This window comes from Canis aureus, chromosome 23 (genome assembly GCF_053574225.1).
Source record: "Canis aureus isolate CA01 chromosome 23, VMU_Caureus_v.1.0, whole genome shotgun sequence".
Lineage (NCBI taxonomy): Eukaryota > Metazoa > Chordata > Mammalia > Carnivora > Canidae > Canis > Canis aureus.
This window is the reverse complement of record NC_135633.1, coordinates 10,779,503-10,793,909: the sequence shown is the minus strand read 5'-3', so window position 1 is coordinate 10,793,909 and position 14,407 is coordinate 10,779,503. Positions and strand designations below refer to the sequence as shown.

The window sequence follows — 14,407 nt, the reverse complement described above, 5'->3', positions numbered from 1 at the left end:
CCAGCTGAGTGGCCCCCCGCCCCCCAGCTGAAGCGACAGCTCAAAGTGTGGCTGCAAGAGGCAGGCCTGAGCTCACCGGGGCCACAGGCAGCCGAGTTCTGTGGCCTTTGGAGCTCACAGAAGCCTGGCTGCCCAGCAACCAGGTGACTCCCTGTCACTCCGCCTCCTGCCTCGGGTGCTCACCTGCCCTCCATCCTACTGACCGACCACAGCCTGGCACCATGGGACTCCTGCTCTGGCCTGGAAAGCTGAGGGTCCCAAGTCTCCCCCTTCGAGGCCACTGATTTCCTCACAAAAGACCCCAGAGTACTGAAAAGGCTCCTAGCTTTGGAAGAAGAAACCACGAATGGGGAGTCTCAGTCTCGCCAGGTGAGCAGGTTTAAGGCAAAAGTAAAGCAAAATATGAGCAGAGTGCTTGGGTTCAGGTCCTGCCTCCACCACTAACTGGCTGTGGGTCCCGGAACGGCCTCGGTGTCCTAAGCTATAAGATGAGAGTGGTAACAGCACCTGCTCTTGGTGCTGTCGCAAGGATTAAGTGACCTAGTAGCACACGTGAACCCCTTAGACACAGAGGAGGTGCAGGCGCTCAGAATCACACCTGGCACATGGCGAGTTCCTGACGGCCGTCGGCCCTTATTATTTAGAGGACAGGGAAGGTTTCATGCCCTCTCTCCTGCCTTTGCATGGAGAGTTCTTGCCCACCGTCACGAGGCTCACATTGACTTATCTTCTATGGCTCAGCTCAGGTATGGTGCTTGTCGGGAGCCTTCCCGGTGGCCCCCTTTCCCTTGGTGGGTTAGGGGCCCTCGAGGTCCCACAACTTTCCTCCGTGCCCCCAGCCGTCTGTCAGCACTTAGCAGACTGCTCTGTTACAGCCGGAATCTGGCAATTCTGAGCATGTTTTCACCCCTGGATGGGGGGGAGGGGCAGAGGGCAGCGTGGGGTGCGGTGGGCTGTACGCCCATAGTCCTGGCACCATCATATGCCCATGGGTAACGTGTGGGCTCAGCAGGTGGATGGGCAGATCCAGATGGGGGGCATTCTTGAGCAACTGTCGGTCAGCCCACTCCAAGTGGGCAGCCGTGTGCTTTCCTGGGGTCCCTGTTTAACCACTGCACCATCCCCAAACTGGGGCATGGCTGGTTCCCCACTCACCATGCCGCTCGGCAGCTCCCCCCTCATACACAGCCGAGACGACCACCTTCCCGATCGGGGAGTCCACACCGCCTTCCAGGGCCAGATCTAACGATCCCTCCTGGTTAGACAAAAACAGGCCTTCAAGAGCCAAGCAGACGACAACAGCCTGTGGACACCTGGGTACCCAGGAGCCTCCTGACAGGGCTACAAAGAGGGCAGGAGAAGCCATGGGGGTCAATGACAGCGCCATCAGGGAGGGAAGGGAGCCTGGACACTAAGTGGGGCCTGAGTGTGTGCTCCCACCACAGGAGGGGACATCCTTGGGGGAGAGAGTAGATGGGTGGGGACCTGAGGAGTCACTCAGGAGTCATCTCCAGAGTAGAGGCAGGGCACCAAGATGGGAGGGGCCTGGGGCAGAGAAGGGTGGTGGCCGCCTGACCTCCATGTGCCCATGTACCTTCTTAATGCGCAGGAGCCGGACATCCTTCCCTGTGATCTGCTCCGGGGTGAACTAGAGGGAACAGGCAGTGTGGAGCTTTGAGTCTGCCTGGAGGATGAGGGTGGGGTCCCACAGGGTACATGGCCAAGGGGACCCTTCCCAGCCCCACACCCATCGGTCTTCACCTGGGGGTCCCAGGCCTCACAGGGGCCACCTGGACACACACACACACACAGGTGACCACAGAAATCCCAGATCCATTCTTTCTGAGAATATTGTGAGGGCTGGGTGAGGACATGCCCTGTAAGCACCCAGCAAGCCACACGCACCTGGTACACAGTCAGTGCTTGGCCAGTGTGACCGCTGTTACACCCTCACTGCGCCCCAACACACACTCCAGTCCTGTTTCACACTCGAATGTGGTTTGAAAGGCGCCTTTGCAGGAAAGAGCAGCTGGGGCTCCCTGGGGCTCCTCACCTGCCCCACCACGGAACACACCACACCCCTCGACCCCACATTCCCGGGACTGCTGCCCTGGGGAGGAGAGTGATCTCTCACCATCGAGTAGGGGTCAAAGCCTTCCTCATATTTCCGGAAATCCTGGAAGCGAAGGGAGTGTGTTAGGGCACAGAGTAGAGTTCCCTGAGGGTCGCTGCAGGAAACAAGCTCAGGGCAGAGGAAGAAGGCATGAATGGGTCAGATGTAGGGGAGAGGGGAGGGGGCCAGGTGTGGCCTGGAGGGGGAAGCAGGGAGGAGGCTGGAAGCCCCAGGAGCCAGAGCCCCCTGCGCAGGGAGAAGCAGGAAGCTATGCAAGCATCTGCGGAGCCCAGCCCGGGCCCTGGGTAGTTGAGGCAGGGGTGGGCGCCGGCTGCTGTCCGGGTGTCTGAGCGGCCCGCGGCCTTGCCGGAGCTGTCATCTGCCTGCAGCCTCGGGTCCTGAAGGCCCTACCTGAGCTCCTCCGAGTGCTCGTGCGAGGCCAGGTCCAGGCTCTGGGGGTGAAGGCCTGGTTTTCTGCACCCAGTGCTTTGACCCCGGAGAAGGGCAACACTGTGCAAGAGGCAGCTCTCCCTGGGGAACCCGCTGCGAGATGACTGGGGTACAGGGCGTGGGCGGTGCAAAGGGATGTCGGGCTCCCAGAGGAACAGGGGCGTCCGTGCTCACCCAGTACCCAGCACTGGTCCTAATGTAGCACCTATCTAGGAGGTAAGAGGCCTCCCAGAACCTCAGTCGGGGGAGGATGAAGGAGGAGACTTGTCTCAGGGAACCCGGCTTGGTGAGGGCTGTGGGGACGATATCCCCAGGATGCAGAAACAAGGTGGTAAGGAAGGCGAGGGCAGAGCCAGCACACGCTGCCCTCCTAGGAACCCCAACCAGACAGCGGGAGCCGGGAGGGGGGGGGCGTGCCTGCCAAGTCCTAGGCCACAAAGCCTCTGTTAGTCCCCCAGGGCAGGTGGGAGCAGAGCAGAGGCCCTGGGGCAGGGTCCCAGCTAGGCCCTGCTGGACTGAGTAGAGCCATCCCCAGCACCCAGTTCCCTGGGCCACACCAAGTGTCCCCTGAGGCCTGTGGTCAGCAGCAGGGGGAGGCCACCACCTTCTCTATGCCCAGCACACAGCAACGAAGCTCTGGGCACAAGACGAGGACCGAACATCAGCAGGTGGCTCCCTGGGCCTCCGCCTGCCCTCCCTCCTCATCCAGGCTTTGTCGCCCAGGCTCAGCCCCACGGAGCCTGGGAGTTTGGAGGCTGGCCTCGTTCAGAGACCACTCCCAGGTCAGTCTAGGGGCATCAGGGCAGCAGACAGAGGAAGGGATGCAGCAAATCCATGGGCAGAAGTCACGAGGCAGGATACAGAGTTAATGCTCTTTCACTGAGAGCCCTGACTACTTCTAGAAAACCAGACAGTGCTGGCTATAGGCTTCCTCTTCTCCCTCCCTGTGAGAACCTGCTCTTAGGATGGGCATGATGACAAGTGTTCGTGTCCTGTGAACATAGGCTTATAAGCCACGGCAGGTGGTCAGCCTTGAAGAGGGAGCCCAACCCTCCATCCAACAGATGGAGAAACTGAGGCCCAGGAAGGTGACATTCATGCCCAAGGTCACCCAGCCGATGGGTAGTGGAGCTAGACTTTGACTTCCAGTCTGGGTCCTTGGGCTCCTTACTTCCAGCCTCTCTCTCGGAGGGCTGTCCGTAACAACATGGCCTTAAACGTCTATCTCATGATCACAGTGCTTTGCCAGGTGGGATGGTGGCCGGGTAGGAGCCTGACCTCCTACCGGGTAGGAGCCTCACCTCCTGGATGCAAATCCAGGGTCTCACGGTAGCTGTGACACCATCAGTCCGTTTCCTAACCTCTCTGCTTCAGTTTCTCATCTACTGACCCCCCAGGGCTGCTATAAGAATTAAATGAGTTTATATACACAAAGTACTTAGAAATAGCGCATGGCACAGGGTTAGCTGTCGCCTGTCACCCCCTAGTTCTGGGCTCCTTTGCAAACTCCTATGTGTCACTGTGAAGTTGACACCTCCGTGTTGCTCCACCTGTAGTCAAATCAGCCTGCGGTCTGGTGGTGGGTTAGCAGTGAGCTTGGCTGCAAGATCTTTCTCTGTCTTGGGATCTCTTTCACCAGTGGTGAGACAGCCAATCCAGTAGCTGGCTCCGTGAACATAAGCCCCCAGGAGGTGGGAAGATAAGTGGCTGCGTGCCTGATACCACTCATGGGCCAGGAAGGACATCTACATCCTTGTGCCCAGGAGCACCCCAGGCTGGTGGAGGATCTGAACTGCCTCTTCCTCCCTGGCTGGTTCCGTGCCAGGCAACACTGTGATCTGCCTCCAGGGGACAAGACAAGGCAAGGGGCAGGGAGATACCTCGGGCCACCCTTTCTTCTCTCCTAGGGCCGGGGCGAGGACCCATCTCGGCCTCTGTGACCTTCTGCGGGTTCCCTCTGCCCCCTTCCTCTTTGAACAAACAGTAGCAGGAGAGCAGAGCCCCCAGGGATCCTGCTGCTTTCTCGGCTTCGGCATGAGGTCTAATAAGCCAAGGAAATGAGACCCTTCCCAACTCCTGGCTGCAGGCAACAGGGACACAGCTCTGCCCTGAGGCTCTGGATGATGGCACCTGGGGCCACCTCTGAGCCAACTGCACTCCCAGAGAGAAGTCGGAGTGGGAGGGACAGGGGTGGCAGGGAGGACTACAGACACACGACGGGTATCGCTTTACTTGTCTGAATGCTGTCTGATAAACCACCATCCTCTTCAACATCTCCTGTGGCTGCCAGGAAAAAAAAAAAAAAGTTTCACGCTGGACGTTACCAATTGGTCTTGTCCGCCCTCTGGTGCCAGACCCTGGGCCTGCCAGCCTGGGGCCGCCCTGCCAACATCCCGCGCCACATACACGCAGCCTGACTTACACCAGAGGCCTGCCCGACGCCCCCAGATACAGCAGCCACCCAGTTCTAGTCAAGCAGACACCACCCCTTGTCACCGGCCAGAGAACGCGACACGGATGCATCAGCAGGTTGTCACAGGGGCATGAACTTTGCTCTTTGGGGACCTGACAGGACAGCAAAAGCTCAAAATAAGTGTCTTAGTTGTCCTGACCTGACATTTGGATAGGGTTTCCTTGAAAGGGGAAGAAAAATTCTGGCATGACTCTCTTCCCACTGTGGGTGGGAGGCCAATCCGTGCCTGGCACCTCTGGGACGTGGGGTTGTAGAGTCTCGGCTCCCTCAGCCGTAGGTGACTGGGGGTAGGAAGACCCTTCTGCTCCCCCAGGACCATGCCCCACACTCCCAGGCCAGTGAGGAGTGGGGGGCGAGATGGAGAAAGTGAGTGGCTCCTCTTTGGCCAGTCCCCCATCTGAGAGAGTTCCCCACCATGCCACGCCAGGCCTCAGGGGCAGGGGCCAGTGCAATCCTGTAGGTTTGGTAAGACGGCAATGTAGGTAAGAGCTTGAGCTTTGGAGCCTGAAAGACTCTGGAGTCAGTGGTAAGATGTGGCCCTGCCTTGGGCGACCGACTTACCCCTCTAAGCCTCAGTATCCTGACACACGTAGGCTCACGATACACCTGAGCTGTTACCGTTATTACTTCTAGAGGAAGCTCCAGCCTGTTTGGTGCCCACATGGATTCATCTCTTGGTCAAGGAGATGTTAGGAGCGGGCACCAAGTGTGAGTCTGTATCCCACCTCACTCTCCCTCCAGAGGCAGCAGAAGCCGGGGGAGACAGCTCTAGTCTGCTCCTCTGGAGGGGACCCGGGGCGCTTACCAGGACCTCCGATTTCACAGCTGGCCTGTAGATGAAGTTGGACTCCTGGTGGACCATGACCGGTTTGGAGATAGTAGACACGCCAGGGCCTCGTGGAGGCTGAGGGCTTGGGCAAAATGTCTACAAGGGTTAGTTTAAGAGAAACCCGTGTGAAGTCGTGGCGGGAGTGGCCCAGGCTAACCAGGGCACTTGGACGCACATGCAAATTCACGGCATGAGTGAGCCCCCCTGGTTCATTCACCCTGTTGGAGGTGCTCGGGGTGTGATTCTCAGCGGAGAGACAAGAAGTCCATTGGCCAGTGTGTTCTGAGGCCACAGAAACTCCTGGGTGGCTCTAAGAAATCAGAGACTTGAGCCAGAGCCTAGTTACGAGGGTGCCAGCAGCCACTGTCACTCAGAGGATACGCTTTCAAGGCTCGCTCTCAGTGACCGTGGGTGCCATCTAGCCTCCTCTCCCCGTAAAGGCTATTTCTTCTGGCCACGGTTCCATTCCCCAGACTGCACACAAAGCATCTGCTGTCCCTGGTGGGTGGGCACGGGGGCTCTGGACACGGGGTGAGGACCGGTAAGAGCAGCACCCGGGAGAGCTGAGGCAATCTGTCTGCTTTGCTCTAATGTGCTCCATCATCTTGGCCAAGACAAATCGAATCGGATCACAGCCCTGCCCAGACTCTTCACGGGTCCCCGCTGACTGCTGAGCTTCTTGGCTTGACCCACAAGGTCCTCATGAGTTCCTCCACCTTCCCCCGCGGCCCCGTGTCTCACTCCTCACCTTCCTCACACTGCCTAACTTCAGCCAGCCTTTCTTGTCTTGATTTTTGCACACGCTCTTTCCTCCCTCTACTTTACCTGCTCAGGTCTTAACTTGGGTGTCACTGCCTTCAGAAAGCCCTCTTTGAGGTTTTCCTCTCCACTCCAACTCATCACAGCACCTGTGTTCCCCCATCTGTCCCCAGATAGGTGACAGTCTCCTGCTTACTTATCTCTTGTCCTCCCCAGATGGTTTGGGCAGGGACGGGGCTACCCATTTTGAGGTGGTTCTCCAGAGCCAGACGTAGTGTCTGGCATCTCGTAGGTGCACAATGAACACGTTGAATGAATAAATGAAGGACTTAGTAGTATGCTGGGCACACAGGACGGTGCCTGGGGGGTAAATACGGCCCTGAAAACCTTTGTCTGGCAGATCTGGTGTGGCAGGCATGTGTGCCAAGCCAGCACCAAGTGTTTGTTCCCATCACCTGAGGCCTGCTGGTGGCTGGTATGATGTGCAGAGGCAGACATGTGCCCACATGGATTCTGGCTCCTGGAGGAAGTCCCAAGGAGAGGGTTGGGCAGGATCGGTGGTACAAGGACCAAAGTGCTGACATGGGCAGGATGAAGCTAACCTAACAGCAGCCCCCTGGCCCTCAAATCAGGAATAACCCTGACTTTGATGTCACCAAATACATTTGGGTCCAGTTCTTCAGAGGCCCCTTGTGTGGGAGGAATTTTGGGAGGAGACTTTCCTGTGCTTTGATAGAGAACTAACAGTGGGAATTTTGTGATTCCTAGAGGAGTCGAGAAAGCTGGACCCTGTTTGGATTCTTGATTCTGACTCAAAAGCCTACAGAATTTACCTCCAATCTCATCTTTGAGCTTCACCCAAATTTTCCTATATCCTGTTCTGTCACTGATCATAGTTAATGTCTGCTGAACACCTACTATGTGCCCGCCATTCTCCTAAGTATTAACTTCGAATGAGTTCATGGCTTAACTCATTTGATCCTCCTAACAGGTAGGGGCCATTAACATTCCCATTTTATGCATGAAGAGCCACAGGCTCAGACAGGTGAAGTCACGCATGCCCAAAGTCATCCAGCCAGCCAGGGGTAGAGCCAGGGTTCAAACCCAGGTGGTTCCTCCTCACCGTCTTTATGTTCCCTGCACCTTCCATGCCCTTCCTCCCATCCTTCATGTATTGTCATCCTTCAAGGCTCAGCTCATCAGCTCTCTACTCTGCAGAGGTGCCTTCAACCTCCCGTTAGAATGAATCCTTCCCACAGCAGGTGGCCTGTGCCATTCTATAGCTGAATCGTGTCTGCTCAGCTGCTCATCCCTCAGATGGCCAAGTCCTGGAAAGCACGGGGTGCCAATTTCCTCTGTGTCCCCTTCAGCACTGCTCCACTGCTCCCTTCTCCCCCTCACACAGAGACCCAAGGCTGGTGCTCAATCAATGACTATTGAATCAAATTTGTCGAGGAAAAGCTGCTGCCCATCTGCGTGGGGTGTGGGGACTCACAAGAAGGATATGACCCTCTGGGCCAGGCTATCTCAGCCCCCTGTAAACCTGCTCCTGGCTGGGCTTGGGACAAGACATCCCTGGAACGCACAGACTTCTCTCTGTTAGAGCTATAAGGCTCTCGACCCACCAGAGGTCTAGAGGGAGTCCCTCTGAGAGTCCCCAGAAGCTCAGCCTTGTTGGCACCTGGCACTTTCTTTATTCCCACCTTCCCCCAAGCTCTCCTGAATGCTCTGAGACGCTGATTCTGTTCTTCATGCTGGGATTCAAATCCATGCAGGGAAGGTTAATAAGAATAACTGATGAGGTACTATTGACTGCCCCTTCAGCTGACATGAGCTCCTTTAACTCTGACGAGCCTGGCCCCATGACTGCCGAAGCAGAGTGTTTTGTTTGTCCCTCCATGGGATCAAAGCTCCATATCTTCTTCCTTGGGGATTGCCTTTTCCAAAATAGCCTTTAGGATTTAGATTAAGAATGATTAATAAGAAGTATGTCTTTTTGAGAAGGATCAATGTTCAGCCTCCTAACATCCAAGGGAAAAAAAAACCCCTCGTCTTTTTATAGTAAATTGGGAGATTTCTAGGAACTCTTTGTCTTCATTTTTTCTGTAGCTGGAAGTTGGCCAGAACTTCTGGGTATTATACTTCAAGCCAATATAATTGGCTAACTCCATTGAAAATGGCACTGTAATGTCTTAACACTGCACCGGACAGTGTTATCACTTCATTTAAGGAGCCTAACACTGCTCCACTGCTCCTCCTCCCTTCCTTTTCCCCTGTTAGCCCGGGGATTCATTTCCCATATTCACGGTTTCTTGAGCTTGTATCATTAAGTGACTGGCTGTGACACAGAGCTCTGGCGATTCACTGGCACAGCCTTGCAAGCACTACCTAGAATGCTACCGGCCCACACTAGCCAAGAGGACCAAAGAGAAACCAAGAGACATTGATCCCCAGTAGCTCACCACAAGCATCCCAGGCAATTCACCAGACAGGATAGTACTTCAAAACCAGCAGAAACCACACACATGCGGGGTGGCCACAACATGCAGGATGGGAGTTCATTCCTGGAAAATGGGCTGCCTCCCAGCCTAGCATGCAGAACAGGGGCAGTACCTTGGGGGTGGGTGGGAAGCTCCGTTCAGGAACAGGGGAGTTAGTAGGCTTGCCACTGTGGTTCTTTGCCTCCCAGTCCTCTGTTGGATTTCCTGTGTCCCCAGCACGGAAGGGGTGGTTGCCCAGTGCCTCTTCCAGTGCCGAGGGTAGCGGGCGGGTAGGAGTCAGGTCTTGGGTGGGAATAGACGGTGGGGGAGGGATGGGAATGGGGGGTGGAGTGCGTTGCACCCAGGGTGAAGATGAGGCACTCACACGGCCTGAGGATGGAAGGACAGGGGGTGCAGGGATCTTGGGGGATGGGTTGGAGGGTGGAGGGTGGGGCATCACAGGTAAGGCGGAGGGAGTCTTGGGAGGATAGTAGAACATGTCCAAGGGGATGTCATCCAGGTCAGTGGTGTGGAGGTGCAGCCCGCCTGCGAAGCGTCTCAGGGGTGGGGCCAGGGGAGACACCGAAGGTGGGGGAGGCGGGGGCCCCGTGGTCATCTGGGAGGTTACAAGGAAGTTCTGTAATTTTCTGACTCATGCTCCACTTCACAATACATTGAGTATAATGCTTTTCTGTTTCTTTTGCTGCTGGAGACCCACCACCCACAAACCAGAATCATGGGGTATCACTTCTCTGTTACCTGGGTGCTCCAGTGAGCCCAAACCAAGTGGCCAGGAGGGAGCGCCCAAATGCAGGATGGTCCCAAGTTATGCCACATGTGGGTGATATGTAAGGTGACTATACTGTTTATCATCTAAACTGGAACAGACTTGATAGTGAAAGGGGCACTCTTAGCAATTACTCCAGGACAACACACCTAACCCAGACCATCTCAGAGGGGCTAGGACTTGGTGGTGACTCCAGAGATAAGCCCAGAAATATAGATGTGTCTCCCTCCTCAAGAGAGCAAGGCAGAGAGGGCTGGTAGGGGTGGCCCTGGACAATGAAGCTTGCCAGTGGCCACTCTGCCTCCCACTGTCCCCAGAGTGGGTCATTCTAAAGGCAACAGGAGGGCTTAATGTGGAAAGAAGGGCTCTGTTACCTCTGAAATCTCATTATCAGCAGAGGAAATCTGCTCAAGGCGTGTCTGACATAGCCTTTCCACCCAATACTGAATCTTTTCCGATTCCTCAAGGTCTTCTCGCTCTGTCTCAGACACCTAGGACCCAAGGACAGTGCAAAGGGAGAGGACAGAGGGCACACCTGAGTCCCATGTGGGTGGCACACTCATATCAGTAGCACAGAACCACTTCTTTTTAAAAGTACTGTTGGGTGCACCACCCTCCAGAAAAGACCTCGGCTTGTTCCACCCGGCCCCAAAAGAGGTGGAAACCAAGAGGGAGAGGGTGCTAGGGGATCAGGGTGACTAAAGGCACTTGTAGGCAAAATCAGAGGAGGCGTTTGTAGCATTGTGTGGACCTAGCTGGGATTAGGCTTCCAGGGTCCCCACAAACTCTGAGGTTCTTGTGATTTTCCACGAATGATCCTTTTTTAGGCTCTTAGCACATTCCAAAAGTTTAACTTTGCTCTTTTTCCCTCCTCCAGGCTGCCTTGTCCTCAGAAGTACAAGTTGGATTTTATTTTTAATGTTGTAGCTTATTCGTTCCTAATGGCAGACCTAATGCACTTCACATTTTCCAGGATTACTCTGGTTTTATAATCTAATCAGCTTGGCATTCTGATTCATGGGAGCATTAAAGAGAAGCAGAACAATAATAACATCTCTAATAGCTAGGGAGTTAAGGTCACCTAACTCACCTAGGAAATAGGAATTACCCATGCTGGATGATTGCTTATGTCATGTCTTAAAGGGGATAGCCTTAGGTACATTTCCAGGTTAAAGAAGCCTAGCCTCAGATCCTTTTTTTTTTTTTTAAGATTTATTTGAGAGAAAGTAAGAGAGAGAGAGAGCGAGAGCATGCATGGTGGGGACAGGCAGAGGGAGAAGCAAATTCCCCACTGAGCAGTGATCCCGACATGGGGCTTGATCCCAGGACCCCAAGATCATGACCCAAGCCAAAGGCAGATGCCTAGTCAACTGAACCACCCAGGCACCCCAGATATATCCTATGTTGACGGAAGCAGCTTCAGACTCATTGCCTGATTAATTGTGGAACAGCCTCAGATACCACTCCTATACAAAGGGTGAGCATCAGACCCATACTCTCAGAGCCAAGGCAGGTTGGAGAAATCTGGCCTTGGACTCGTAACCTGGGTAGAGGGGCCAACCTGACCTAGACCTGATGATAGGTGGCTGGAAGGCTAACTTCAGTTCTATAGTCTAGGCAGAGAGAGGGGTTAGCCTTGGAGTCATACCCTGAGTAGGGAGAAAGACTCCAGAGCCACACCTGGGCTGGACAGGCCTAGTCTTGGACTCATACTCTGCGGGGGCTGAGATGGTGGGGGCAGACTAAACCTCTAGCCAGGTGTGTAAGGGGCTAACCTAAGTGTGACAATCTGGGCAGAGAGGCTAGCCTCATACCCACACCTGAGGGAGGAGTCTAGTCTCTGTTCCAAATATACACCTAAGCCAGAAGCTAGTCTCCATGACCCTGGGCAGGTGGGATGATCCCACATTCCCGACTGAGCAGGGTTCACTCCATCCTTGGACTCCACTTGGGGAAAACAACTCGAGCTGGTCCCCCCAGGAGCATGGTGGGGAACAACCAAACTGTGTCCCTGGGATGCTCACCTGGCCTGTAAGTAGGACACATACCTCCTGGGCCAGCCGGTTTATCTTCAGTTGTTTCTCCTTTTCCAGCATTTCCTCTTTCTCTTTGTAAAGCTTTTGCTCAAACTCTAGTTCCTTCTTATTCTTTCTCAACTCCTGTAGGCTGTCATACTTGGTTTTCTTCTTATCCTTTCCTTTCTGAGCAAATGTGGCAGTGTTTACATGAGAAGGGTTACAAGGTCATGTTGAGGCTGGCACAGCACAGCAAACAGGGCATTCAGTCCACAGACAAGGCCAGAAAACCACCCTGTGGTGAGCCCCTCCCCCAGCGCTGCCCCTCTGTGATGGGCACTGGACCTCCAGTCTAGGGCAGGCAAAAGGCTGCTTCCAACTGTGGAGTGGGAGACACATGCCCTGTGCCAGCCAGAAGAACTGGCTTATGAGTTCACTAGCTAGCTGTGTGACCTTGGCTAAGTTCTTTGACCTCTCTGGGCCTGATTCACCTCATCTTCAAAACAGAACTACCTTCCCCATAGGCTTGCCATCAGAGCCAATAAAACAACATCTATAAAGGAGCTTTATAAACATGAAAGCACGATATAAATAAAATACATAGTATTTATGGCCTAGTATCTGGGTACATGCCTTCTCCATCAACTGGAAAGAAAGGTGTCTCATGTTCAGGTAACAGAGATGCATCCTGGGAAATTCTACAGAAAATCTGGGGGACCTGGCAGGCCTCATTTGCAGAGAGCCTCTGTCCTAAGCTGTGAGAGGTGGGAGTCAGCCTCAGACCTGAAAGTTCAGAGCCAGGGATGTCAGATTTTGCTCTGATGCTTAAGCTCCAGACCATTTAATCCTATAGAGGCCCTCTGAACTAGGCTCCTGAACTGAGGATTAGTCAGGAACTACAGGACTAGGAGATGAGGAGGGGGAAAAGGATAGCCTAACTGCCTTATACAGACTCTCAGGGTTCAAAAGGTTTGGGGATCAGAGATGCAAAGCAAACAGACTCCTTATTTTTCCCTGTTGGCATTGGACCCATAAAACCTGCTTTCCTGGCTGCTTCTCCCATGGGGTTGCAAGGAAGCCAAGGAGTAAGGAAGGAAGAAAATTAACGTTTAAGGACTGCCTAGGTGCCAAGGAATTTATGCTGATTATCTTATATGTAGGTATCATCCTCACTCTCTTGATGAGGGAGCCAAGACTCAGAGAGGTGAAGTCCCTTGCCAAGTGTCAAACACCTAGCAAGTGGTGGTGCCAGGATGTGGACCTAAGTCTTCCAGGTCCTACGTATTTTCTCCTGTGCCCAGATGAGCTAGCAGCAGCTGGGGGCATGGCAGGAGGGAGGGTCAGCCCCATCACACATGGCACAGAGGACAGAGCTAGCACTCAGCAGAGGGCACAGCAGAGAGTCAACACTCTGGGGTATTCCTCTGGGGTGGGGGAGGAAATTAGCCTGCTCACTGAGCTCACCCCCACCCCCAACAAGCTTTTTTGGGAGTCTTCTCTCAGGATTCTTGAATCATCCCAGCATCCAAGGGCAGGAATGAGGAATTGAGTTGCTCAGCATTAGACACCAAACTTTGTCCCCAGCTGGAGAGGCTTGGGGGTGCAGTTATGGATCTATGAGGGGTCATCCTGCCTCCCGTCCCAAACACAACCCCTACTCCCACGCATAGGCAACGTGCTTTGGAAATGGTCTCCCATCTTGGGCATAGAGGCCCACGCCCAGAGCAGTCTATGAACTCCTTGAGAAAATGATTCTCATTGCCTCAGAGTCCTGCTTGGTTCCTTGCCTACCATGTTGGCTCAGCTGATGGATGAACCCTGCCATCGTGTTATAGATCAGACCCCAATATCCCCCAAGAGGAGGCAAAAAACATTCTGCCTAACGGAAGCTTGCTAGAATAAGGGCATGACTCCTCGCAGGGCCCACCATGATAGGAACGGCCATTCGATGAGTTAACAACAAAACCCCCTCAAAACTACCAGTGCTAAGATTTTAGAGCCAGGGCTCGTGGATGGGGCAGGCAGATATGACAGTTTCTGTCCCTCTTCCAAGAAAGCAGCACCTGTTTACTGAAGCAGGCGGTTAAATTGTTCCATAGCATTGTCTACTGACCTCATACTGGCGCCCAGTGTACAGTTGCGTGTGAATCCGCCTCCCCTGGAGGACAGCGGGCTCCTGCTAGTAGAGCTGGTTTGCATGATTTAGTGAGAAGCTTCGTCAGAACCATGCACCCTTCAGGCTCTGATGCGGACTCTGTGGGGCTACAGGCCAGGGGACCTTGGGCCCCAGAGGGACTTACTGCCAGATTGGGAATAAAAGATATTGAATCTTTATCTTTTCAAATAAGGGAAATTTTGTGCATTGGTGATCATGGCTGTAGATGGCCACGTGTACTACCTGGGGACTAGCTGCTGGGAGACAACCCGTGTCACAGACTCTAGAGAAAGTGACAATGGATTTTCAGAGCCAGCACGAGGGATGTGATTCTATTGTCTGTTTA

The 14,407-nt window shown here is 54.2% G+C and overlaps 1 protein-coding gene across 4 annotated transcripts in view; it reads right to left on the bottom strand.

Moving 5' to 3' along the window:
- USH1C (USH1 protein network component harmonin) overlaps window positions 1-14,407 on the bottom strand; it is a 45,412-nt gene that overhangs the window by 5,770 nt on the left and 25,235 nt on the right. For 2 of the 4 annotated variants that reach the window (XM_077866299.1, XM_077866300.1), the window contains 3 exons: window positions 2,135-2,176; window positions 1,595-1,648; window positions 1,156-1,255 (listed from right to left, as the gene is read on the bottom strand). The exons of 1 other annotated variant lie outside the window; for it this stretch is intronic. In XM_077866299.1, coding sequence (XP_077722425.1) covers window positions 1,156-1,255; window positions 1,595-1,648; window positions 2,135-2,176 — 196 coding nt within the window. Of the gene's footprint in view, window positions 1-1,155; window positions 1,256-1,594; window positions 1,649-2,134; window positions 2,177-4,795; window positions 4,847-5,841; window positions 5,962-9,237; window positions 9,721-10,265; window positions 10,383-11,939; window positions 12,093-14,407 lie in introns of all 4 variants that reach the window. One more of the 4 variants, XM_077866302.1, reaches the window with a different exon arrangement.